This window comes from Corvus kubaryi, unplaced genomic scaffold, assembly GCF_017639235.1.
Source record: "Corvus kubaryi isolate FWS band 111438036 unplaced genomic scaffold, C.kubaryi_AGA036_p1.0 37353, whole genome shotgun sequence".
NCBI classification, from domain to species: domain Eukaryota; kingdom Metazoa; phylum Chordata; class Aves; order Passeriformes; family Corvidae; genus Corvus; species Corvus kubaryi.
In genome coordinates, this window is record NW_024581115.1 from 3,183,397 (window position 1) to 3,211,113 (window position 27,717).

The 27,717-nt window shown below is 48.9% G+C and overlaps 1 protein-coding gene across 1 annotated transcript; it reads right to left on the reverse strand.

Annotated features, from left to right (window-relative positions):
* Nucleotides 1-198: 198 nt before the first annotated feature.
* Nucleotides 199-27,463, reverse strand: HID1 (HID1 domain containing). The gene is made up of 19 exons (XM_042032496.1): nucleotides 27,265-27,463; nucleotides 19,817-19,966; nucleotides 17,353-17,523; nucleotides 14,547-14,660; nucleotides 12,863-12,969; nucleotides 12,283-12,399; nucleotides 11,326-11,548; nucleotides 10,901-10,957; nucleotides 10,664-10,804; nucleotides 10,182-10,272; nucleotides 9,391-9,542; nucleotides 8,100-8,178; nucleotides 7,291-7,455; nucleotides 5,951-6,178; nucleotides 5,335-5,468; nucleotides 3,774-3,854; nucleotides 3,300-3,391; nucleotides 2,817-2,975; nucleotides 199-2,352 (listed from the first exon to the last, which is right to left on the reverse strand). The coding sequence occupies exons 1-19, from the start codon at nucleotides 27,328-27,330 to the stop codon at nucleotides 2,289-2,291; spliced, it is 2,391 nt and encodes a 796-aa protein (XP_041888430.1). The 5' UTR covers nucleotides 27,331-27,463; the 3' UTR covers nucleotides 199-2,288.
* Nucleotides 27,464-27,717: the final 254 nt, after the last annotated feature.

Here is a 27,717-nt window from a genome sequence, read left to right on the forward strand (position 1 = left end):
TATAAACATAGAAACAGCCAAACCCACACAATTCAGGCTCATTTTCCAGAGTCAAATCTTAATTTCTGATTATAAATAAAATTACCACTGCAGAGGAAGCCAGCCTGTGGTCCCCCAGTGGCACAAATCACCTCAATGTAAGACAAACAAGATTATAAACTTCTCTCTGGGGAAGAAAAAATAAAAAGGACCCAAGTGCATGTTTCAGTTAATCTTTATCTTTCTCTCCGTAAGTAAGCAAAGAGTTTACAGTGCAAGTTGATTTCCACAGAACAAGGATCAGACTCCAAACACCAAGAAACAAACAAAAAGGCTTCCAGAGGAACTCACAAAGAAACAAAGCAGAAAAGAGAGGACGGAAGAGATTGTGAGAACCAGCAGATCCATGGGAGGGAAGAGGCAAAGCACGTGGGACACGGGAGGCCCCGTTCCAGCTGTGAGGTGCGAGTGCCATACAATCAGAGTCTGGCCCCACCAAATCACATTCTTATACATGAGAGATTCTCCAGGTGAAACAGAGCCCTCACCCTGTTTACACCAACAGAGGTGGGGTCAGGATGGGAGTAGTGCTGGGTGGCAAAGTGGGTTAGAGATGGGAGGCAGGTGGGGGAATAACCTCTCTCTATTTCACGCATTTCTTATCCTTCAGAAAACCATTCCAGTTTTATTTCACTTTCTACTGGCCTGGGACTCTATCCTCTTTCAGTGCCCAGAGAAGGAAACCACCTGACTACAGGCCAGTGGGAGCCAGCAGCACACTGGAGCAGCTCTCTGGGAGAGGATGGTCATGCTGTTATCACTGCAGCTGCAAAGCTTAGGCCAGGGTTACAAGTCACAGACTTGTGTCACACTGTCCCTGTACTTTAATGTGACAGACCTGTGGTCTAACCTGTGGCAAACAGCTCATGGCCAGCAATCCTCCCAAGAGCCTGAATAAAAGAGCACCAAGGACTATGCTTTGCTGGAGAGGGAAAGGTCTCAGTTCATGACAGGACCCCTCACATTTCATTGTCTAAAGACCACGTGGGTCTAAGACAACAGCCCCTCCCAGCAGAACATAAAATTTGACTCAAACCTCAGGGCGTCTCCACTTACCAATGTGTAACCCCACGATGCTGAACCAAGCCAGCAACAGCGGATCTCCCACCAGTTCCCATTCTGGCTTCCCAGATTTTACACGTGCTTGGGACCCAATACATTCAAGACTCAATAACTTGGTCAATAGCAAAATGCCCTGAAGAATTAAACTTTGCCTCAGCAGTCTCTACTCCCTACTGACATGGAGATGCTTTTCCTCCTACAACTTCCAAATTCCTCCTACAACTTCCCTGAGTGCCTCCCTCAAACCCTTGCCTTAACGGTAGTGTGCAAAAGGCCCTTTTGCTCCCCGCATTGCATCAGCCTGCCAGGCAAAGATGGAAGGATGTGGTTCCTTTCAAACCCAGGTGACTGTGTCCTTTCAGCCAGTGGGAGAAGACTTAAAAGAATTTAACAGTCAGGTCTCTTCTCCTTGCTCTCACTGAGCCAATCCCTTCCTCCTTGTGTGCTCACACAGATTAAACAGGGCTTTCAAAAGTGAGACAGGCTCCTTTGCAACAGCCCACCATGAAGGACAGGCTGCTGGGCCTGGAAGCCAAGGAAAAACTTCTGAGCCACACCAACAAAACTTCTCAAGCATCTTTCCAGGAAAGGACTAGAGAGATTCAGAACCGAGACACAAAGTTTTCCTTCAACATCTTCTCCTTTCATTTAGGTGGGAAAGACTTCCCTATATGCAACTGAGACACCAGAGAGACACCTGCAGCCAGAAGGGATGCCCTGGAAACTTTATGGAGCTACACGGAAGTAACTGCAGTTTCCAAACCCTGTCTCCTGCAGGAATAGCAGCTTCTCCCTTGCACCCAATGTACAGCTAGTCTTTTTCAATTAAATGCTGACTCTGACCAGGGCAAGGACAGGGTCATATTGGTTATCAAACCACATCCAGAAGCAAAAGAGTAACAGAGGAGCTAAGAACAGTCTGATTTCTAGTGCAACCACAACAATGGACAATCCCTTAGATATCTTTAACTCAAGGTTCATGGTGAAGGGTGAGGGAAGAGACATGAACTGGGGGGAGGGATGTCCAAGCAGGTCCCGATTAAAGCTTTAAATGACAGGGAGGTAAATGAAGTGATTGTCCTTTTGGTCTCTCAGCTGGACGTGAAATGCAGGAATAGTTGTGATGAAGCAGCACACCGCAGTCCTTAGATCCAGTGTATTCCTCTCAGTAGAGGTAAGTGCTCTCTTTAGACCCGTTGAATTTCAAACAGCTTCACATCTGTGTCATACCAGATCGGGGGATCCACATTCCTGAGGGAGAAAGACAAGAGCCACTTTACTCCCCGTGGCCAGGTACACGGAATTCCAATCTCACAGCCAAGGTTACAGGAGCTGGCTGCACAGTGTGCCTTCAACTTTGCATAAAAGGAGATCACTGGCTGAGAGACAATGCACCTTACAGGGATGACAGTATCTACAAGATCCCACAAAGCCAGAGCTTTGCATGAAATCTCTGCACCAGACCCTCTGGGCAGCTTTTCTATTCCCTGCTGCTGCCAGTTCCCAAACAAGCAGCACTCCCAGAACAACCCCGTTCATGTCACCCACTCAAAGTTTTGGAGCAGCTGATTCACCCCAGTCTCTTCCAAGGGAACAACATCTTTCTATCCTGTAAATATGAGATAACCCAGGGCTGGCTGAGCACACGCAATTCTCTCTATAGGCCTCCCAAAACTTTGGAAAAGACCAAGTCAGGCTGCAGCCAGCTGGTTTACCTTAAATAAATAACTCCCCACATGTAGGTGCGGAACCACATGGCAGTGCCCGAGTTTGCCTGGTACTTGCGGATGAGGATGGGGTGAGGCACCGGCAGCAGCCCCACCAAGGTGCCATGCTGCAGGAACTTGAGGATCTCTGACTCATCTGTGAGACCCCTGCCAAGACACAGACCAGGAACATCCTTAGCATGTCCCACAGACATCTCCAAAACTGCTGCAGCACAAAGGGTCAGCCTAAACAAACGCAGACACTGAGCCATAGCCAAAGTGAACACTCCTGCTCCCCTCTGTAAACAGAGTGGAGAAGGGATCAGACAAACAAGATGTTTGGCACGGAAAGTAACAACTCTGCTGAGCCCAGGATGCTTTCAATTAAACTTGACAAGGTTTCTCTTACGAGCCCTCCAAATTCAAACTCTGCCAACATCATATTGCTCCTTAAAACACCACACAGCCCTTCCTCTCCAAAAATCTCCTTACTTGTCAATGCAGATCTTCTCCACCTGAGGGACCAGCACCTGTAAGAGCCGCATGATTGTCTGCAGGGGAAGCTTTGACTTCCAAGACATCACCTGTAGGTAGGAAAGCAACAGGGACATCAGCGCACTACATTAGCAGGCTTTTACAGCTGTCTCCACAATCTCTGCAACAAATGAAGTTTACAAAGATCACAAAGCTGGTGGGTGAACTGAATGCACAGGAGCAGTACAGTAAATCCTGGAGCACTAGAATTATGAGGCACCCAATGAGACCAGTGGGGCATTGGTTTGAAAGAGGTAAAACAAATCATTTCTTTGCAGATGTCAGTAAATTAAAGTTCTGGAGCTTTGACCTCAAGCACCTGTGAGGAAATGCTGCTTGAGTCTCTGATGGCAGGGGAAGGGGTAGGGGTTGTGAGGCATTTCTGCCACAACCCTTCCTCATTATTGATTTCCTCTGTTCAGATGCCCTTACCCAGTCAGGAGTTGGAGTCCACTGTCCACTGGAGGATGCACTAGAGAGACGCCTTCGATCCCGCTGGGAATGTGATGCCTCCTATCAATAAACATTATTTTTAACAAATAAAAAAAAAAACCAAATGTAAATCACACTTAAGAGTAAGAAATACAATCCATTTTCTGCTGATATTCTCCCCAGATTTTCTAGACCGCTACTGGGAAAGACAGCTCAGCCTGTCCCTAGAACATGTCAAACCACCAGACCTTCTTTTACCAAACCCATGTGCTCTGACCCAGTGAGTGGCAATATTTGATGAAGTTGGAGGGCCCTGTGGAAGGTCACAGGTCCAGTCACCACTGTTGACACTCTGCTGGAATGATCCACAGTGGCAGAGTTAAAACAGGACTGACAAGAGACTGTTCAGGCATACTTATTTCTTTTGGCACAGAGATTAAATAGCTGAAGGCCACAGATTTTCCAGCCTCTGTCTACTGAGTATCTCTGGGATTTTTGGTGTCCATCCTAGAATATCCTGAAGAGCATTTTTCCAAGGGTAGGCTCTCAGCAATTCTTATCTAACAACTCTTGCTCCTTGAGGAATGACACACTCAACCTGGCTTTCCACACTCATGGTGGGAAGGAAGGAAATAACCCTCTAAAATCACTGTTGATCTCTGCCCAAGGTGAAGAGAGGCTTTTTCCTTCAGCAATGCACCCTGACCATGCACTGCTACAGCCTAGAGCTGACTTTTCTACAAAACAAATGGGCACAGCACTTCCTTCCAAGAGCCATCCTACACCTCCTCCACATGCACAGACTCATTCACTCATCACCTTTACAACCAGAAACAGCCAGCCTGGGGTAGAGCTGTGCCAGTGCTTTTCCAGCTGGGGAACAGCTCTAGCCAGCTGCTGGACACAGATGGAATGACCCATGATTATGTTTCATGTGCTGCTAGAAGAAGAAAACCTTTCTTCTGCAAGTTCTCAGTCAAGATCTCATTTAATGACAACATAATTAATTGTGTGCTTAAGATGTCTCATTGGCCATGGGCCTTGGTATCAGGCAAGGCCAGGAAGGGTAAATAAAATTGGTCCTGGGGTATTTGGGAATTCTGTACATTCCAATTTATTCAAAGCCACTCTGAGGGCAGCACCTCAGCCCAGCCTTCATGGGAACACACTGCTCACAGCACCAGCTAGACAGAAGATTCTGGTAGAGTCCTCCATCCCAAGGGAGAGGAAAAAGAAGCAGCAGTAAGAACCTGAGTTGAAAACCTCAGGATCAGGAGGTTCAATGGCCTCCCCAGGCAATTTTACACTCACTGCTCTGTCAGAGTCTTCACGTTGGAGAAAGTTCACTCAAGTGCCTCAGCTCTTGTGTCGTAGCACAAACATGAAACACCCAAGATGATGCAACAGCCCTTCTGAACCACGTTGTGTCCCAGCACCCTGCACATGTGCACACTGCCTTTAGTGCAATGCCTTTCTTCAATGGGGCCAACAGACCTCTTCTTCTAACCCCTCACTTTTGTTCACACCTCGACCTTCCCTGCACACCAGTGTCTGACCTTACCCCACTCCAGGGCTCCCCATCACTCAGGGCTGTGGGTGGATTTCCCTCTGGTGACAGCTGGGAAGCCTCGGGCTCCAATGAACGCATGGTCCCATCCTCCGACACCTGGGACTTCTCCGTGAGCTTGTCAATCCCTGTGTTCAAAAGAGGAAAAGCTCAGAAACACAGGTTAATTAAGTATGTTTAAAAGCAAAGGGTTCTTCTCTGCCCCACTATGCACTGACACCCTGTGTCTCTGCTGATACCGGAAAAGCGCTCCTTTCAACAGGAGAAGGAAGATTTAGCCTTGATTTCACAACCCCAAAGGAGTTTTTCTCTAGAAAAATGCTCCCTGAGGAGGAACACAGGTTCACATGGATTGAGTTAACCTAAGGCAATAGGTCAAGATTAGGACAAATGGTCATGGCCACACTAAGTCTGAGAGGACAGAAACTGAAGGCAGTTTGTTTGTGATCAGCTTGGGCCAACTGATCTGAAACTCAAGACTGAAAGGCAGTTAAGTTATTCACAAATGTAAACTCTTAATCTCTCCACACCCAGTGAAAAGGTGAGCCCACACCATATCTCACAGAGAAAACAAACCTCTCTCCTGTTCCAAAGGTAAACTAAAGCTCACCTGGAGTAGCCACCAGACTGGTCTTCAGCGTCCCTGGTTCAGCAGGGGCAGCAGGACGTGACCCTTCCATGGAGACCCCGTCCTGGGAGTTGGTGCGAGAAATGGGTTCGGGGGTTTTCTTCTTGCGCTGCAGCCCCTTCTGGATGGACTGGGAGTCCGTGGGCAGGTTGGCCAGCTGGTGAAAGACATTCCGCTTGCGGATAACAGCATAGACCAAATTGGAGTTCCCTGGGAATCACAGCAACAGAACGAGCAGAGAAGTAAGGCTCAAAGAGCTCTGCCAGCCCAGCCCAGCTTGCTGCGTACACAAAGCATGGTTGCTCCCACCCACAAAGGCAGTGGCACAGGGAAGAAAGAGCAGAGATCAATATCCTCCTATCTGTTACTAAGCAGTACAGAAAATTCAGAGAAATCCTTCCTAGGCTGGAAAGCTGACAAGAAATGGCTTGGTGAGGGATATTCAAACAGCTGAGAAGAAAAAGGACAGTTTAAACTACATATTAGCGTCTATTTTGGAAGAAAAGGTTACTAGCCAAGGTTCAAGATTCTTCCATCTTCAAAAGAACTCACAAAACAAAACAGGGCATTTAATTTAAGGAGACACAGGCTTGAAATAGCAAAGCCAAAAAGCCAGAATTCTCACTGCCTGCAAGATGGCACAGAACAGAATGAAATCATCCTCTAATATAAAACACAAATTACACCCACAAAGGCTGGTTTTGGATTTGGCAATTGCCACATGCAAGATTCCCATCAGGGAAGCAGAACGGCTGTTCTTGATTTGCAAGTTTAAAGCAAAACACTAAATTTTGACCAGGTTTAGGGAATTGACTTTATTATTTCTTTGAGGTAAAAGACTATCATTCTATTAAGAGGGAAAGCATAAGGCAGTTCCTGGAAAGTAGCACATGGCAGAACTTTCTTTGCATGAGGCAGTTTGGTCTTCAGCCCCCAGTAACCTGCCAAAGGAGAACTGAGAGGCACTTGAAAGTTGTTTTGTCCCATCAAATACATTGCTGAGCAACATGAGCAGTTTCACAGCAACATCCAGCCAGTCACAACTTACGTGTTACACACTCACTTTGTGTCTCTTTTCCTCTCTATGCATCTCACCTTCTGCAGGAGGGCTGAGGTTATGCTGATAATTAGCTGCCATCTCATTTTGCTCTAAGCAAATTTGCCTGGGCCAGGACCCAATGCCGATTATCTACTAACTCAACTTCTCAGTCCTATGTAGCTGATTTCTACACTTCTCATCTCCTCAGACTTCCTCTGAACCTCCATCTCACATTCTCTTGGACTAAACTAGTGCAAATCCACTAAATAAAGCAGTCTCTTACCATCAAACTGGTACTGAATGATGTTGTTGAAAACTTCCAGCAAGAAGAAAACAAGATGGTGGTTCTGGACAGCAGAGAATAGGAACCAGGTGGTGGAAAAAGCCTCCAAGAGATGCAGTAACTTGTTAGCAGCCACCATGGAGAGAGACTTCAGGTATGGAGACACTGTGGAAGGCAAACAAATGAAAACTAGAGAAAGAACCAAGGTGTATTTATTCTCAAAAACACACCACTAAAAATGTTGCTTTCATGACCTTTCCCCTTGCACTTCTGAGAAAGCCTCATGGAATAGCTGAGCCAAACAGGGCTCCACAGAAGTATTTCCAAATACAGAGGAAATGAAACAGAGATATTGCCTAGTAAAAGGAGGCATTGCTGCTTTCAGAGGGTTTTGTTTAGTCTTACACTAATAATAACAGCACCTCTGATGCACCTCCTGAAAAGCTTCACAACTGGAGCCACGTGGGCATTCACTAAGCCCAAGGGAAGCACCGCCACCGTGAGGAGGTGGCACTCCCTGCTGGAAAGGGACAGCACTGCTAACCACCCTCACCAGGCCTGCTGACAAATGTCCTGCTGATAAATGTCCTGCTGCCACCCCAGGGGAGCTCCAGGACTCTGCAGTCCCCCCCCTCTGCCCCATCTGACCATGCAGGCAGATCTGATCTGCACTGGCCCCTGCAGCACAGGCTGGAAGGGATGAGTTTCCAGCAGCAGGCAATGGCCAGTGTTAGGGGACACAGGCAGGGGCAAAGGGAGAGGGGAGTGAGAGCACTGTGGGCTGTGGTTTCACCCCACACAGCGCTCACCGTTCACAACGATGGTGAGCAGGCAGTCGAAGAGGGGCTGCAGCCGCTGGTGCCCGCTGGTGATGATCTTGTGAAAGACCTGTGGAAGGAAGGAGCTCTTGAGCAAGGCAGCACCTTACTGAAAGCACCCTCTCAACCAAAACCAGTGCCACCCCCACACTAATCGCTTCCTGACACCGTTCCTTCCTAGGCAGGGCCCTGCACACTCCACAATTACACAGGTGGGGAAGGCTGCTCTCACTGCAGACTCGCGCTCCAGGAGTACAAGCTTTCATTTACAAGGAATCCTTTGGGAACGTGATGAGGGCCCTACAACACCGCAAACAGAAACTGACTGTGAGCTGTTCCACAATGTTCAGGCAGCCTGGGACAAAACTAAACCACCAGGAAGTAAGAGACACCTTCATCTCCAATGGACTTTGAACCCTTACGATAGCTGCTTGAAATGCCACAGAATGAATCATTTTACATTTGATTTTAGTGCAAACTTCTAACTCAAATGTTTGTCCTATTTTTAACTATATCCTCAGACATGAAAAGAGTCAAGTGCCTTGTAATCAGTTCAGACATTCACAATCTTGGCCTTCCCACCTTTATCTGGCATGTCTGTGGAGAAGTCCTGAGCATAATTAAAACAAAGAGATGATCTGAGATTAATGGAATGCAAGAGCAAAACACATAGCATCAAGAGCAGTTACAGTGGGCAGGTTTCTTCCTACTCCTTCTAATGGGAATCTCCTTTCGGAGATTTATCAGAAGCTGCTGAGAGACTCTTCTCTGGCAAATGAGAACACGACAGAAGGGAAGCACCTGAGGCTGGTGTCACAAAGCACGCAGCTGCTCATAGGCAGCATTGTGGGCAGACTGAAAGGTCAATGAAACTTGCAGCAACCCAAAGCTGTAGGGCTGAGCTTGGTATCACTGTTGTCCCCATTGACAGATGTGATCCACACACCTCTGGTTACCTGGGACAGAGCCAGATCTCCTGCCTTCCCTACCTACAATCAAGTCTGGTAGAGGGCATGCATCCACCCCCCTCATGCCAGTCCCAGAGTCCTCTGAACAGCAGTCCAGCACCATCAGGAGTCCTGATTTTTGGGATATCATGCAGATGGAATTGCACCTCATACATATGCACCCTGCCAGACACATCACCTCAGGTTAAAAGTGTGCATCCCACACAATTCCTAGCTATTCAGTGGGCTTCCAGTCTAGGGAGGGCGAGCACATTGAAGGAGGACAATTCTTTGTGGAGGTAGGAGGGTTCAAGAAGTGCTGGAGCTGTACTCACGATGATGAGCAGATCTGCATGTGTCCCTGTGAAGACAGGGATGTCCATAGGCACTCGTACAGAATACGGCTTGTTCAGTCGCACCCCAAAGTTACGCTCCCCACTGAGGAGCAGGAGGATAAAGACCCCAATGTGCACCAAGCCCACTCGTGCTGCAAGGAGAGAAAAAAAACAACAGAAAAACATGTCACAGTGAGGCCAGTGGAATTCTGAAAACAGAGGGGCAGTGAGGAGAGAGGAGAAACACTATGGGACTGATAAAAAACTGCACAGACTAAACCACCCTGATAAGGGACACACAGAGCTCCCTCCATTGTCAGTACCAGTGTCCTTCCCAAGCACATCTGTGTTAAAGTCTTATCAGTGTTAAGTCTTGGATGCTTTTCTTCATTATGTCCTTAATGTAAACCCATCCTCATAATAGGGATGATCTGACTATTTCACTACACAATGATGGAGTTATGCCTGATTTATTCCCATGGCAAGAGCAGATTGTTCATTTTTCCCTCTTCACTGGATCAGGGACACCATTTTCAACATGAGGACTCAAAATGTTAACACATGCTAAGGAACGATCTCCCTTCCCTGTGTTTTGGGATAGATCATGTCCTACTTCTAGCCTCTTGCAAACATTAAAACCCAATTAACTGGACAACTCCACTCCATGTCTGTAGAAGCTCAGGAACATGCACTCAAGACGTTGTCAAGTGGTAGGGAGGAAACATCTCAAAAACATTCTAGCTCAAATGTCAGGCACAAATCATCTCAAATATTGAAAATAACCAACTTACACTGGTCTGCTCTGGCATCATTGAGAAAATACAAGATTGGGACAAGAATGTCCAGAACATCACTGCTCTTCAGCACAAAGAAGAGGAATTTCTGGAAGAAAGGGGAGGATTTCAGACAATCATAAGCATATACCCTGCACCATCCACAGGATTCAGAACAGGCAGTCTCAAGCTAATCATTCTCTCAAGAACATTAGAAAGGCTGCTGTATGCACTACCTCATCAACTCCAGTGTTACTTGTAGAGTTTTTATAATACCTGCTGCAGAACTTGCTTCCAGCACAGACCTTTGGAGCTGCAGCCCCTCTCACAGGCTGTCCCTACAGCCAGACCCCCAGCCCCTGCATCAGGGAGCAGTGCTGCTGACCACAGCACCCCAGAGCCACTGCCAACTACCCACCACAGCCCTTCACCAGGGCTTGCTCCAGCCAGAGCCACAATATCCAAGCTGGGGTGAAGCTCAGCAAGAAGCAGATCCACACCTTGTTGAAGTCACAGAGTTTCCAGAAGAGGACAAGGAGCTCCTGATGGAATTGTATCTTCTTGGCAGAGTTTGGCAGGTAGGTCTGGACCAGCGGGTTTGATAACAAGCGAGCCACTCCTTTCAGGATGAACTGGAAATCCTGCCAATAGCCCAGGGAAGAGACTGTGGTGGGCCCAGGGCTAATGCAATCAGCATGAAATCGGACAGGGAACAGTGCAGGATGGGAGCATGTTACCTCCTCTCGGTGTATCCTTGAGAGGTAATTCACAAACAGATTGTCTGGTCCAGGAGGCTGCGTTCAAAGAAAAGGAGGGAAATGCTCAGCGGCAACAAGGTGAATTCAAGAAGTCAAAATGTAACCATCAAGGTCTCTCGCTTCAGCCTTCTGCTCTGAATGACCCAGCTTTAAATGCAAGGAGACAGAGCACTGCACAGAATAGTAAAGTCAGGGGCTTTTCACTTACAAGCTCCTGATTCAAGTCAGTGACCAAAATCTAGTATTTTGTGACTACAGGACTGAAGCAGGATTGGACCAGAGAGAGCAGATTGTGAAGGGAGGAGCAGTGCTGAGTCCTACAGCCTAACATTCAGTACAAGCTGGTGTGAGAGGACCCCAGTGAGTTCAGGAGAGCAGCAAATACAGATTCTAGTATCACTCACATCCACATCATCCATAGCTGTGCCAGTGGTTGTGCCATCCACAGTGGGGCTTGAACTGGTGGAGCTGTCATAGTCCAAGGTGACGATCAGCACCTGGGCCGCCTCCTCCACCAGCGGCTCACGGTAGTCGGAAAACAGCAGGTGATTGTAAGGGATCCCATAACCCACGGGGTCGTAGGCACAGACGACATTCAGGAGCGAGGTGAAGAGTGGGAGTGCATGTCTGAGGAGGAGAAAATGCTCTCAGAAGGCAGCAGCAGGAAAAAAAAGGCACTGACTTGGAGAGGGACAAGCATATCTCTCCCCAAGAGTCTGGGGCCACGACAAAACACAATCCTCTTCTCTAACCTGTGACGGCAGTCCATGACTGAGCAGCCCAGACCCAAGAGCCAACACTCCCAGCTGGGCTCCTGGACTACAGCTGAGAGGGAAGGGGAGATGAAAAAGGCCACGTGGCCTCCCAGAGGAATCTTGTGCAAAATGTGAAAACGGGAAAGGACTTCAAAGCTCTCTAGCCTCTGGAAAGACAAAACTGTATGTCTTCAGCCTCCAGCCAGGTTTGTGCTCCCCTACGGAGAGCGAGTGTCACCGGCAGAGCTGAGAGTCCCAGAGGTACAATGTCACCAGAGGGCGGCATTCATTCGCCACCAGCACCACACCCTCTTCCCAAGGGTCTACAGCAGAGAACGGGATCTGCCATTTCCCACAGCGCAGGGATCACTCCTGCAGCACACTCCAGTGGGCACCGTGCTTAGACTCTCCTTTTGCTGCTGGAGAACACTTCTCACTACGCAGAAATACTAATGGGGTGTACATGAGACAGGGACAAAGTAAAAGAACAGCCCCTGGGTGTCGGAGGTAACAAATCCTATGGTTCCCCATTACCAACACACTCCATGGAAGAGATTTGAAAGTATTTCTCCCCCTGGCACCCAGGCCCCCATCCTTCATCCTCACCTGTTCTCCGTAGAGCAGAAAAACTGTACCCAGGGGTTGGTGTTGCTGCTGTCTGAGGAGGGAGGGAGGTACATGGCCTCGGAGAAACAGGTCAGCAGCAGCTTCAGCAGCTCTGTCCTGGAAGGAGAAGTAAAGGCCTGGAGCCATTCAGGAGCAGGGACTGGGCACAGGAGGCACAATCAACACAACACATAAGGAAGGCTCAGTCCCACCTAGAATGTCCTTCCCAGAGAGAGCTAAGCCCATTTCATTTCCTAAGCCATACTGCTGTCACTGGCACAAAGCTCAGCAGAATTGCTACCTTACAAAAAAGAAATCCAGTACAGAGCTCCTTGGCATTTCCAGAACAGCAGTGTTTACCCACTTCCTGCTGCAGACAGTCTGACTCCCATACAAGAAGCTATTCAAAAGGTCAGCTGGGTTTTTTTCTGTGTTGCCAGTCTTGTTAGCTCAGAAAGGAGCAAGCAGAAAGCTCTTTGGGAATCATGGATAGTCGAGGAGGCAAAGAGAGCTCATCTTCCCCAGATCTCCTTCTCCTGAGCCCAGTTTCTTTCCATTCTGCCTTTGCAGAAGCTCTTACCTATTCAAGTCATGGATGTAGTTGGGCTGTGGAGAATGAGCAAAGCCCACTCCTGCCTCCCAGATGTACTCACAGCTGTCAATGGAGTGGATATCTTCTGCTGTGTCCTGTGGGAGAAATAAGAGGTTGAATCACAGAAGGCAGGAGCCAGAATTGGCAGCACTGGTGGTATCCAAGGCAGTTCAGCCCCCCCAGCAGAGGAGCATCCAGACAGTTGAACTGTACAGAAGCTCCCCAGGCCTGAAAAAGCAGGTGCTGATATCTTCAAAGTGCTCAGCCTTTGCAGTAAGGGATAAAACACAGAGATACAAGCACTGTGCACAATGGAAGGGGACCACGTTTCTAGCCATAATTTTAGGGCTGACTTCAGTGGGAATATGGGTGAGTCCTGTGTCTCCTTTGCCCATTCTCTCACAGTTCTTCCTCTTTACTCAGTGGTACTTCAGCAAACATCCACCATAACCTGTATCTCTGGGGCCTCATGCTGCTCTGCCATGAACATGAGGTGGTGGTACCCATCTCCCTGCTCTTAAGCTGCAGTCAGACCAAGCCCAGAGAGGGAAAGTCAGCTCAGCAAAGACTACAGAGGTTGCAGGCAGCAGACGAGCAGCCAGCAGCAAGGAACATAAATCATTCACAATCTCAGTGTCAAATTCTAGTTGCCCAGAACCCTGAAAAACCAGTCTGGCTGCTGCCAAGGGAAAAATCACAGGTGCAGGTGGTGGAGGGAGGCTCTCCCAGGAAAACCCATTGTTACCCTGACTTGTGCAATCCATCCCAAGTGACAGCACTAGACAGCAAGTCCATCTGTTTCAGCCCCACTTACTCATAGTACACGAGTAGCTCTGATCCAGCCTTGCCCCTTCAGCCCCAGGTAACAGATTTCAATTCTCTTTCTGCTACTCAGAAACCCCAAGCAAGCAATTTAGTACTCATATTTGTCAAGGAATTTTGCAGCCATCAAATACACCACGGTTTAGCATGCTCATTTTTAGTTGATGTCAGATCTACCCCAAAAAGGAGGGCTGTTTTTTTGTTTATAGACTGAACCTACAAAAAACATGAGAGTCACTGGCAGGGAGAGAGAAGGAGGGAGATGCACCAAAATCTGTCCTCTGTTCTTAGCACACCTGGTAGGAGATCCCTGCTTCAGGAAACTCCTCTGAAGTACAGACACTCACCATAAGGATCAGAACATATTTAAATGCCTTTGCTGCCATGATACAAAGAGGGAGAAGAGGTGGAAAGACACCACAGAGACCATCTACTCATTCAGATCACAGCACACATGAGCAGGCAAACAGCTGCTTCCTGCCCCAGACTCCACCAAACCGCCAGAGAAAGGAACAAGGTGCTAAAGGTCTCTGCTCTGCTGGCAACAACAGAAGAGCAAATGTTTGCCAGCACAACCACCTTTTCCTGAGGGGTGAGCTGTAGTGTGGGGGTAGTTGCCAGCCACTCCATTTGAGACTCATCCTCAGAATATCTGTTTTAGAAGGCACAAACATCGTACAATGAACCCAAAATGATGATCAATATTAGTCACTGTGGGCTCAAGCTCAGCAACTCCAGATTTTCCTGCCTGCAGGCTTGCAGGAAGCTGCTGGGGTTTCCTAGGGTCCCCCCCACTGTGCAGCTAATCTGCCTCTATGCAGACAATCTCATGATTCAACTTTCAACTCACCACCGTGCTCCTCCGGTGGCTCTGCACAGTGAAGTCGGGACAGAAGAGCAGATCCGTGACAGCAAGGAGCAACGACTCGGCCAGTGGCCGGGCATTTTCATCATCTTCATCTCCCTGAAGGGACAAACAGAAGAGCATCGTCAGCTCAGGGTGAGCAAAGAGAACACAGTAACACCAGTATGACACAGCACGAGAATATACCCTGTCCAAAAACACACAAGGAGGCAAGACATTACACAGGAACAGGAGGGAACAGGAGGGAACAGGAGGGAACAGGAGGGAACAAAAGGAACAAAGGAACAAAAAACCCAGACAGTACAGGAAAGAAATTTCTCCCCGGATGGTGATGACTAAACAGGAACTAAACAGTCTCTTTAATGACAGCAAACTGAGCAGACAAAAGCCTGGAGATGTCAGAAGAGTAGCAGTGGGTACACCTTGCCACGTGGCTTGGCTTCTTGAAGACAAAAAGGAAAGGGAAGCATTGACAGAGAAGAGGGTTTTACATTCATGAAAGAGGTGATTTGGAAGGTGCAGAGAGACAGCAATGGGGAGAAGCCAACCAGCAGCAATAAGGTGTAAAACCCCTCAAAATTCTGCATGGGCTGCCCAAAACTGGAGGTGACAGAACAGGGAGAGGCATCAGGCAAGGGGCTGCCCCACCCTGCCACAGCAGAGCGAGCACAACAGCAGAGAGGATTGTGCCATCTCCAGCGTTCAAAGCAATCTCTCCAAGCACGCATGGCTACTCCTCTGCAGCTGTTGCCACGGGAAACCTTGCCAGATCCTGCCTGTCAAAGAGCATCCTGCTTGGGAGGCCTTCCCACCACACACTGGTGCTTGAGGAAAAGGCAGAGAGCAGGAATGGCAGGAGCTTATCTACCTCAGCCAGGCCTCTGTCAGCCTGAGCACAACACATGGCTCTTCAATCACAGCAGGCAGCTATGGAGATAATGGTCTGTGTGGCTCTGAATCTGTCTCGGTGACAGCAGGGAGGATACCCCAAACAACCTGGATGTAAGGACAGGCACAGAGAGGACGGATGGAGCCAGCGAAGATGCCTTGACTTGTGCTCACAGTCAGAGGCCAAATGACAAGCATTAGGGTCCAAGGGGATTTACTTTCCAAGAATGATCTTTGCTAAGAGTATTTTGGCTGCCAGAAAAAATGCCCCTGCAGGCTCTAGGTATCACCACATCCAAAATGGTGACGCACAACAAACCAGTAGATCTCAACATGATACAGACTCCCATAGAGGAGGAAGGATCCATGGCTCCATGGAGCTCTGCCATCCATCACTCCATTGTGAAGCAGGTGGAGGATAATCACAGAGATATTTGCTAAGAGTCCAGGCATACCATCATCTTCAGTTCCCAGACAGAAATCAGCCACCAGACAGCAAAGCTATTGCCCCTAGATTAGATGTGATCCCAGCTTCCCTAACATCTGGGACTGTATTTGTTTTCCCAGCCTTACAGGTTAAATGCACATGGTTAAATGACTGAGCACACTGAATCACAACAGCTCCACCCACATTCAGGAGGGTTCCCCAACACAGCACACATGGACTGGGCTGGATCACCTTGGGGTGACCCCACCACTCTGAGGCTGAGATACTCTCTTCTAGGTGCTGAACGAAGTGGAAAAACAGGAGTAACAGCAGCCTGGCTGGATCAGAACACCAGGCACCCCTGCACGTTCCTTCCCAAAACAACTTCCTCCATTGTTAAGCCTCTCCAGCACTCCCCGGCCCCTGCAGGGATGAACGGATGGACAATCACCACACTCCCAACATACAAATCACAAAGCAGGACTAGCTAAGACTTCCCTTTTCACTACCCAGAACTTCCTTTTGACGTGCCCTCAGGCAAAGCAGATTAGAGGTGACAGGCAGAGACAGAACAAGGTGCCAGTTTATCCTGTACCAACCACTGCCAACCCTTCTTAACTGTCCCCAAAGACACTGCAGTGCACTTAGACTCAGGAGAACCACAGTCTTCAGTACAGCCACACTGACCTGCAGATCAGAAACTCAAAGGAGAGGGCTCTCACAGAGCAGCTGCTGAGGGAGCAAGCAGGCAAATACCTACTCCTGGCATAACTCAGCTGTGTTCTCAGTGCTGCTATCCCTCCTATTTGCAGAAGATCCTAAAGTACTTTCACCCCGTTCCTCTGAGAGATGCAAAAGAGCACTCTTGTTCTTGTTCTCCAGACAGAGAAATGTGGGGAGGCTGAGATACTCCCCGGGGTTATGCACGTCACTGACAGAGCCAGAAACAGAACCGCTCTTTAACTGCTCTTGCTCAGTTGTGGGCTTCATCTCCCAGTTTAGGCCCCTGGCTAAAACTGTATCACTCAGCTCATAAGCAGGGTATTGCATCATGATGCCAAGAGCTTCTCTGGCACTGTTCACTTTAAATGTGACATTGTAAAATCAGTGGAAACAACACGCTGTTGCTTTGACTTGAAACTTAAATCAACTGTAATTAATGGAACAAGGACATTTCAGTCAAAGAAAGTCATACAGCCTTCAGTACAGCTCTCATATTCATTAAGATTCACACCTCCGGTTGTACTGGAGAAGCATTCCCTCACATATCAGTGCTCTCCTACAGCTACACACACAAGTGAAACATTCAGAAGATGCAGCAAGAACCAAAGGAAGGGAAAGAAATTACAGAGTGCCACCTAACTTCTGACCACATAGAAATAACTGGAATAAAGTTGCCCCCAAATATTCAGTGTCTCCTCACTGCAGCTGCCCCCCTCATCCTCCAGAAAGAAGAATAAGTGACAAGAGACAGACCCCTCCTCGGCCAGCCCCAGGGACAGTTGACCAGAAGAAACCTCTCCAGTCGGGGTCCTCGAAGATGTAAGGCAGGATACGGGTGAGGAGCCGACAGCAGTTCAAGACAATTTGTCTCTCCTTCTCCGTGTGGCAGCCACTCTCTGCTCCCTGCACCAGCTTCTCCACAGCCTGAAGGAAACAAAACCAAGGAAGGCAGCATTAGCCTGGGTACAAGTTAGCAAGAGCTAGGCAGGTCTGTCCTGCTAGTGACACCCTCACACAGAGTTGTAAGCAGTTCTTGGGAGTTAATTTTCTCTCAGTTTAATGGCACTGTTGCTGTCTGAAACTCTGCAAAAAACAGGGTTAATGATTTTAAACAGACCTTCTTGAATTTCTGCTGTTCCACTGCAAGAGACCTCAAATGCCAGGGCTAATCCATGCAGCACACGTGTGGTGCCACGTGAGACAGACAGCCAAAGCACCAGAAGGTGCTTCCTTCCAACACTGCTCCATCACACCACACACTGAAAAGGGCAGATGAGATTAATCAGCTGCAGCAAGTACCCGAGATGCAGGCAGGAAAGACCAAGGCAGCAGCACTGTGCTGCACCATGTGAGGCGCTGGCAGGGGATGATCACACAGAAACACAGAGTCTGACAGTTCTGTCTGTGCTGGTGTGATTACAGCAGGGACCTCTCCTGACTCAGGAAGTGGGAGCTAAGCTGCTGCCTGTGTTAAGCGTAGGGATATAGCCTCCAGCAGCATCTGTAAAGGTCCTGCTGCAGAAGAGGGTGGTAGCCTGGGTTTCCCCACTGCCCCTGTGAACAGGACTGCTGCTCTGGAAAGAGCTTCTGGGCTGAGACTCTGCAGCCCATCCAGTGGCTGCTGCAACTGCCGGTGGAGGGTCACTGGGCTTTTCAGAATAGATGTGGGTCTCACCAGGAGGAAGTGACAGGAGGTTTTACCCATAGACAGAAAAAAGCAGTTTCTTCCCCCCACAGCTGCACCCACTTGCTCTTACTCCCTGATCCCAAGGGGAAACAGAGGGGAAATGAAAGCTAAAACATTTAACAAGGATTCACCTTGCTGCTTTTTAATTCATGAGGTCATGTGCCCCTGCTTATTTTCATGGCAGACTGCCTGGGTCACTGACTCTGCCAGCCTGCGTCACTGCATTAATGGGTGTTTAAGTGCTGTTTGTCCTGGCCTGTCACACACTAACTGAGCTGAACCACTTCTTCAGGCACATTTATGACTGTATAGCCTGAGTCTCCAGCCATGACTGTAAATTACATTTCTCCACGATCACACAGCATTGCTAAGTCCAGTGGCACACTGCACATGGCACAGGTTGGGGCCCTCAGACTGGCAAAAGCACTGCTGGAGTCTTGCAGGCCCCTAAGACACTGATATCCCAAGACCTACGGCTCATGGATAAACAGTCCCGCAGTCATGACATCTCCCAACACACCTGCTTCCAGTAGGGAGAAGAGACAATATTTCAGTCTTGGTTTTGGGAGAAAGAAGACACAGAGACAAAGGGGTTACAGGTCTCCTAAGCCCTTCTCAACTCCCAATATGCTAACTGCCAGAAGCCAATACCAGGGAAAAAACATTGCATTTTCCCTCATGTTTGTATTTTTTCTCAAGTATCCACTACACACATCTGTCTACAATTCACAGTCGGAGGTACCTTCACTATGATTCAGTAAGTCTCATTCATATATTGTGGAGGAGGAAAGAAAAACAGGATGGCAGCAACTATTTAAAACTGGAAAAATGCCATTCCAAATGTTTTCAACTACAAATTCAAGGCTACTCTTGGCACGGCTCAAATCAGGAGCATTATTAACACCTGCACTTTCCCAGGCAGAATAAGTCTCAGGCTGTTGCTCACCAGCTTGCAAATTGGCAAACCTGGCAGGGCAGGAAATGCTGTTCAATATCCCTGTGCTCCATACAAGGATGTGACAACACCAGAAGCAGCATTAGGAATGTTCTGTTGTCACAGCAGAAGGAAGAAAAGTTTCAAGATCCTCCTTGAACTTCATCCAGACACTTGTGCAGTGACAGTCTGCACATCCCTCTGGGATCTCTCAGCTTGAAGCCAGACTGGTGCATGGTGAGGTACAATTAGGTGCAGACAAGGAACGGGATGTTCCAGACTCACTGCAAACGTGCAGCCTTGCTACAAAGTCCCCTGAGCAAGAAATAATTTATAGAGCAGGCAAGACCCAAGAGGACAGAGTGAAACACAGGAAGGGGACAAGAGGAAATAGGCTCCAAACTGATCAAATGCCAGCTGTGGTCTGTGCTAACCCAAGAGAGGAAGGGTTGAGAATTACCCTCAGGAGGAGATAGGGACAAGCGAGCACATTGTGTGGTAAAAGGTACCTGTTACCCCTTGGAAACCACGGTGCTATTGATCCAGGGACACACCTGTTAGCACAGCTCCGGGGAATAAAACAGCACCAAACTTACCTTGTAACACAAAGTTGCCAAATTTGAAGGTGATTCTTCTCTCACCGCTCGGATCTCTGCAGCTGGTACAAGGGCAAAGACATCCTGCACTGAAGTGGCTGTGTCTGCCCAGAACTGGTCCCAAAACGCATCATCCGTGGCCTCCACAGGCTGTGGAGAGACAAATGTGGTTACAGATGCATAACTACCATTCCATAAGATCCAGTCATCAGCAATTATGCCTGGCTTGGGGATGGGATGAGGCAAGAAGAGGTTCAATAAAACATATTAGCACTGGTTTTATACCTCAGCCTCTGTTTCCAGGGCTTCGGATGATTTATCTCCCAAACTAAACATTCCCTCAGACATACAGGAGGCTTCGTGTTTGTCTGCAACTACTGCAAGTAATCCAAGATCTTCATGACTGCATGTGGGCCGGGCCTTCCTTGTGCACTCTGCCACCTTCAGAGCAAGCCAAGGAAGCCCTGAGTGTGCACTGGAATTACTTCTGCTGTAACCAAAGTCTCGAGGAAGCAATCAGGAACATCTCACATTAGGGCACGAACAGACCCACGGAACTGACAGACCCACCTCAAAGCACTTACAGATAAAATGCAATTGATCTTTCTGAATCAAATATTTATAGAGAACTGGACTCGGTGCAGCCGGTCGCTGCCAAGGCTTTGTTCTTAAAAAGCACTAAGTGTGCCATTCAAAGAGGAGATGGAAGAAAGAGACCAAAGAAAACAATCCATTTCAAACCTGTGGTCTCAGAAGCCCAGCCCCGGCCCTGGGGAACACGCCTCTTTCCATTACATTTTCTGCTAATACTTGCCAAGAGATAGGCACTGCCCAAACACAGCTGGGAGTGCTCATCCTGCCCAAGGGTCCAGCTACAGAGGTGGGATAAATATGTGCCTGTTTATGACAAGCAGTGTGAAAGACATGGATCCACGATTTCAGTCAGAAGAAAATGTGAGCTTTCACAGGAGTTTCACCAGCCACGGTGTGGGCACGCTTGGAAGATCAGAAGAGCTGCTCACCTGAGCACCCCCAGCCCTTGGCGTGGGGCAAGGAGGAGCCTCCTGCCTTCAACCAGCACCGGCTCCAAAGCAAACAGCAGCGCTCACTAAGGGCAGTAATCAGCACCGTGGGCAGGTCTTCCATGTCAGATAGGAAAGGGGCAAAAATATGACTGTGTGTTTAATTTAAACAACTCCTGCCCGCTCCCAGATATGCTGTAGAAGGCAGAAAACTTGCCCAGCTCTATGCTGTGTCTAAATGCAGCTCAGATGCCGCTTGTGGGAGAAGAGGTCATTCAGAGCTCACACAGAGAAGTGCTGCATTGCCCCCTTGCCTGTCACCTCCTGGAGTAACAGCCCCAGCCCATGGGCACGTGATGTGTCACCACCACCAAAGGCCAAAAAGTGAGAGGGGCCGGCTACCCCAGACCCTAATAACCGGTACAGCAGGTTATTGCCTTGCAGCTTTTTGCCTTAATGCTTCAGTGCTGCTGGTCCTGGTCCTTCCAGTCATGCAATGAACCAGCCCAAGCAACTCTCCAGTCTTTAAAAACAAAACCAGAAAAAAAACCCCATGTGTGTTCAGACATCTTATTAAACTCAGCCCTGGTGTTGAAAGCCTAATTTTATCACCTGGACACTAATGCAAGATCCCACCAAATCTCTTCCCAAGGGAAGAGCAACTTTTCCCAAATGGTTCAAGATCACAGCTCCTCAGAGGGGATCTGTAGGAACAATACAATCCAATATTCACAGCCTGACTTTCAGCTGAGCACATGAAGGAGCTGTGCTCTTTGTAACCTGGGCATGAAACACTTAAGTGGAAGGAAAGTTATTTTGGATATCTTATCTCTAATTGTACTCCTCTAAAAGAGCCAAGTATTTGGAAATCTGATGTACGTAATGCATGAAATACCCTTCAGTTCCTACACCCCATTTCAAACCACACACCTCAACCTCATGTAGAATTACCACATGTACGTCCTGGCCGCCTGCCACAGCCACTCCCACTGACAACAGCAAGCAGCAATTGCTGCTAATTGGGCATCATGCATAAATAATGCCTTCACTCTCATCTAGAGGGGAAGCAGAAAACCATTTCCCTCCAATAGACACCGATCCCTTTACCTCCCACTAGCCTGAGGCCTCCTCAGAGGTTGAACACAGGCGCTGTTTTACAGATGGCAGCACAACACGGATTGAGGAACACGGCCTCCAACTGCAGTCCCTTGGAGTAGGGAAGCACAGGCGTGATTCCCTGAACTGCAATGTTGGATGTGCAGCACCATTTATGTCTCAGCTGCCATCTTGGCAACCAGACTACGCTAAAACACTGGTACCTTGCATTTTTAATAGCTGCAGCAAGTCAGCTCCTCATCAACAGATGGTATCCCATGTACAATGCTGGGACATGGATGCAGTACTGAGTCACTCACATCCCCACTGCCCCCCTGTTTTAATTACCAGCCCGGCATCATGAAGCTACTCGATCCACGTAATATTCATCTCCTTGATAGAACATTACTGGCTGGTTTTAAGCTGATTGTATTCTGCACGCAGCATCTCTGGGGATCTAAATATCCATTTCCTCACGCTGAACTCACCCAACAGACTGTATCCAGCCTCACAGAGGAGAGAAATACAGAGACCTAGAATAGCCTTGTTCACCAGCCAGGGATATCTTCATTTGGATATGTCAAGATTTAGGTACAAGTGTTGGTACAGCACACGCTGTACTCATAAATCCCAGAGCACCCCTAGCCTTGACAGTGCTTTAGCCAGAGAGCTCACAAGGAGCTGAATCCTCGGCACAGGTAAGAAAGAGCCTAGTGTTCCTCCAGCACAGTGCAGACAACCAGCTCTGCACTAGCAGAGGAATGAGAATATGAATTGAGGGATCAGTAGCTCAACTCTACTCTGGAAACACAGCTGGCACATCTGGAGAGCAAAGGAAGTTCCTGACCCATACACATCTCATGGCAGAAGCTGCTGAAGGTACAGAGCCAAGAGAGACTCTGAGGCCCAAACCAAGCTCCATACCAAAGGGGTGAGGTAACTGTAGCGCAGTGTTGCTGCAGACACAGTGGGCAGATCCAAGGTGATGTGACATCTCAGAGTGGGCAAAGTGGGAGACTTTTCCCTTCAGTAAAGACCTCCCACCTGCACGCTGGCCAAACAAAGGTAAAACCAGTCCTTCTAGACACCTCCATTCTCTGTTTTCTACTAGCTGTAAATGTTATGTTTCAGGTTCTTTGAAGCACACCACACACACGCTGCAGGACTTGGAAGACTCAGTTTGCAAGCCTTGTGCCACTTACTGAGCAGAGAATCACAGCCTGAGCAGGCAATCCCCAGGCAAACAGGATACCTCACAGGAAACAGGAAAACAGAGAGGGGCTGACCGTGTCCTAAAAACAGGAAAAGCTCCCAAGGCACAGTCTCCCCTATTCATTACTGTCCTCAGCCTGACACCAACACCACCTTTACTTTCTCTTTCAGACACAGTTCCTCACAAACTCCAGCTGTGTGTGTATGTGTGTGTGTGTTTGTACCTCCTCCCAACAAAGAGCTCTCTGCACTTATAACTTAAACCAAATGTCCATTCCTAACAATTCCTCCAACAGGCCCCCACCAGAGGACTGTCCTGAAACTAATTCTAAGGTTGCTGCAAACCATCAGCAGAGAACAAAGGAACAAGCAGCCACTAGCCTTGCTCAGCGTGTTCTCTTTTTGCTTCTTGCCAACACGCCAACTGAGCATCCCACCAGCCAAGGCAGCAATCCTTTGGAGCAGGGGCTCTCGTTTTTCTGGAGCCCAAGAGCAGAGCAAGTTCCTCATCCCTGCCCAGGGTTTCCAGCCAGTACTGCACAAGCTCAGGTGGTATGTTACAGCAGTTGCTCCTTTCCACCCCAAATGTGGCAGAACTGCAGTGTGTAATGACCATTCATGGAGCACCTGATTGAGCTTTAGATCAGGTAACCCTGGAGGGCTAGGGATGAGTTTGAGGCAATTCCCACATCTTTGTACTGCCTGTTTGTGAGCCACTGTGCAAAAGGAATGCCTCAAGACAGACTTATTCAAAATATAAATAACTAGCAAGATTTCATCCCTGCTGCCAAGGACAGCACCTCCACACAGGCTTCAGAGCAATAATAATTTTTTCTATAGGATCTTTGCAGTCAGCAGTGCAGAATCAATGAGAGACTTCAAGTCTGCCACCAGTTCTCTGCTCTCACAGCAGAGACAGTGTTGCAAAGCAAACTGGAAAATGGGATTTGTAGAAGTCTGGCAGGGAAAGCCCAGGACAAAAGTCAGCTGTGTGAAGTGTTAGTTACAGCTTTGCTTTTAAGACAACTTTGCTTTTGATCAACCTGAGACTCCTGGACAACTGAGTCAAGCTTGAACACTGTAAGAAATGGGCTGCCAGACACCAGCCTTTCTCCAAGCACAAGATGTGCATTTATCAAACTCAAGCTACATTGAACTCCTGCATTTCCACACCAGGGAAAAGGAAAGGACTGGGGTTTGTCCCACATGTTTGATCCTACCTGTCTCTTTAAAAGCAGAGGCATAGCTCCCACTAAAATCTAACAAGCTGGTACACAAGATTGAAATTTCTTCTCTTCCGGCTGGTTGCTGGCAGGAACCCTGACTGACTGGGAAAAGAAAAGGTGGTTCCCCAGCAGTTGAAGCTCCCAGACCAGTTCCCTGCAGTTGACCAGCCCTGACAAGCTGTCATATTCACAGTCCATGTTTCCCTTCATCTGTTAAATAGACAGCACTTTTATGGGCAATTTGGGAGGGCTCATACATTCTCTATTATGAAGCACATCTGTTTTATTATCAAAGGGATGGGCCCTACCAGTATAAATGTGTGCAGTGTAATGTAATATATACATATCATATAAAAATCCTAAAGACCATTTCTCCATGTGTGATTATAAATATACATCTGTAGCGTAAGTTAATTTCTTCCTTCTGGTATCACTGCCCTTTTTAATCACTGAAATAATTCTGAAGTGATTTTTCTTTTTTAATACTCTTACACCTTTAGAGTTTCTCTTTGGCAGTTAAAAAAATCAATTAAGTCAATTCCATTTGCATCCAGACTTGGTTCCACTTTCAAGTTCTGGGCTCCACGTGTGCTGTAAACATTCAAGTGTTATGTTCCTTACAAATTTATTTAATTTTTTTTTTTTAATGCTCACATGGGATCACTCATTTTTTAATTAATAAAAGCCTGGAGATTATAAAAACTTATTTTTAAGAAAAAAGTAACTTCTGTGCCAACTCTAAACCTTCACCAATGAGTGAACAGTGACTTCTGCTCAACCACTTCTTCCCACCAGAGCCTTAGGAACATCTCACAGTGCATTCTGAGCTCAGAGTTTCACGTTACTGATGATTTGATGAAAATCTCTTTGTCCAGCTCCCTAATGTTAGAAGAGAAGGCTGCAAAACAAGAGGCAGGCTGCTGAGGAAGCAAAGTGTGTTGTGAGCCAATAGCTTAGAAGGATTTGTCTCTGTCCATTATTGCAGCCTGGTTTTGGATCCAGGATCTCATGGACCAGGAGGTTTTGCTGCTGGTCAGAGATCAGAAGGGTTCAGGAGAGCCCAGTCACGCGTTCTGCACAAGCAAACACCGGTGCCCTTCTACAGAATGTAAATATGGGAGCGCCAACACCCCACCCTTTTCCACATGCAGTCAGTTTCACCTAGACCACAGAGACGTGAAATGAATCCAGCCAAGAATGAAGCTTTTGCTCTTTCCTTTTTATTCCGGGCCCCAGTGAACCTTCTTCCCTTACACAGGTCGATCGATAAACCAGAGGAGGGGAGGGCTCTCGCCTGGGCTGACGATCCAAGGGATTGCCTCATACAGGATTTTCTTTGTGAACAGTAGACTGGGCAGAGCCCTATAGGCTTGATTTACCCCCCAATCTCACTTTATAAGCACATTTCCCAAGGAAGAACAGCCCAAATCTGAGGGCACTCTGAACTATTTAGCATGCAGAAGAGACTTTGGAAGAATCCCTTAAAACATCAATTCACCCACTTCTCTCTTTACCTACATCCACAACTAGTGGTTTTTAAGAATATATTCACAAAAGACATTCTTTAGCAATGCAGATAAACGTGATACTGCTTTAGAAAGTATAAACATGTTTTTTCCAGGCTCTTCCACAGCTTTACCCATCTATAATTCAACTCCCAGTAGTAGCCTGTCTCTTGAGTTTTCACAGATTTTCTCCTATCACCCTTTACCCCTTTGCATCCATACCCTCTTCTTGAATTCATTCCCCATCATTAGCTTTCTGCCATCATCCCCATGTTTTCTTAGCAGTTGTTACTGCCTCACTACTAAACGTGGATCATAACAGCTGTTCTCCATTGTAGCTCAGAAGAACCTGGGATGTGACTTCTCAATAGAGCAAAATCCCTCTGCTCCTTAGACAGAAGGACAGGCTACTAATTTTCTGCCAGTGTGCTGCCGCTACTGGGCACTCCACTTAAAGCAAAAATTAAGCAAGCTCCCAGGACAGGCACAACATATGTTAGACCTCTAGGCAGCCACCCTCCCTTCCCACAGCCCTGACTTTCACTTAACCCCTTCTCCTCCTCAGCCTGCAGAAATAAAGCATTATTTCACAGGTCACAGATGGAAACCTCTGCTGCAAACAGCACAGCTGCCCAACAGCCTTTTGCATCAGCTATTACCTAAAAACAGGGCAAGGTTCTCCACCCATTATGCGCGGGGGTGTGGGGAAAGGATACAGAAAAGGGAGCAGTGGCAAACCGTGTGATGTAAACCCGCAAGCTGAATACATTAGGAGCTGTGGACATCCCTTATGACAGCAGAGTCTGCTCAGTTAGCACGAGACGTTGTTCAGCAAGGCACAAGATGTCACCAGAGGCGGTGACAGGGCCCGACCAGCTCTGGCGGCTGCCCCGGGGACCGGCTGGTGCCCCTCCACAGACCGGTGACACGGGGATGGGCGCAGCCTGCCCTGAGCCCCACCGGCCCCCAGCCTTCGGGCACGGCCTCGCCGGGGGATCCTGGCCAGGGCCGCCCGTGACTGCAGCCCCGGCCCCGCCGGGAGATCCCGGCCAGGGCCGGCCGTGACTGCAGCCCTGGCCCCGCCGGGAGATCCTGGCCAGGGCCGCCCGTGACTGCAGCCCCGGCCCCGCCGGGAGATCCCGGCCAGGGCCGGCCGTGACTGCAGCCCCGGCCCCGCCGGGAGATCCTGGCCAGGGCCGCCCGTGACTGCAGCCCCAGCCCCGCGGGTCCGCAGCAGCCCCGGCCCCACACGCAGGGACCCGCTCGGGGACCGCGCACAGGAGCGCCGGGGGTGTCTCGGGCAGGGCCGGGTGTGAGGGGCCCCTGAGGGCGGCGGCTCCCGAGATGGCGCGGCCCCCTCGCCCCCCACCCGAGATGGCGGCCCTCACCTGAGTCTTGGTGGTGAGCTGGATCACCGCCTTCCTGAAGTTGAGCTTGGAGTCGGCGCTGCCCATGGTGCGGCCCGGCTGCGGGCAGGGCCGGGCAGGGCTGTCCCCTCACGCCGCCGCTCCTGGGGCCGCCGCTGACGCCATCCCCGTCCCCGCGCCGGCGGCTCCCGCTGCCTCCCTCCCTTCTCCTGTCAAACCGGGGCTCGCCGGTCCCGGCCCTCCCTCCCCTCCGCCCGAATCCCTCCCTCCCCTCCGCCCGCGGCTCCTCCTCCGCCAGCTCTCCATCCTTACATCCCGCCCCGCCGCCTCCCCTCTTTTCCCACCTCCGCCTGCCATCCGTCCGCCGTTTCACTCTTTCCTTCTCGCCCTCCTCCTCGCAGTCCTTTTCCTCCGTTCCTTTTCTTCCCACACTTTTCTCCCCAGGCCGTGGTCCCCACAGACCCTCCCTCATCT

Excerpts from the sequence above, each read along its gene's own strand:
- HID1 (XM_042032496.1), bottom strand. The coding sequence starts at position 27,330 with ATGGGCAGCGCCGACTCCAAGCTCAACTTCAGGAAGGCGGTGATCCAG. Across the intron at positions 7,456-8,099 it reads GCTCACCATCGTTGTGAACG|TGTCTCCATACCTGAAGTCT; the intron begins GTGAGCGCTGTG and ends TGCCTTCCACAG. Across the intron at positions 2,353-2,816 it reads TGGGGAGTTATTTATTTAAG|GAATGTGGATCCCCCGATCT; the intron begins GTAAACCAGCTG and ends TTTCTCCCTCAG.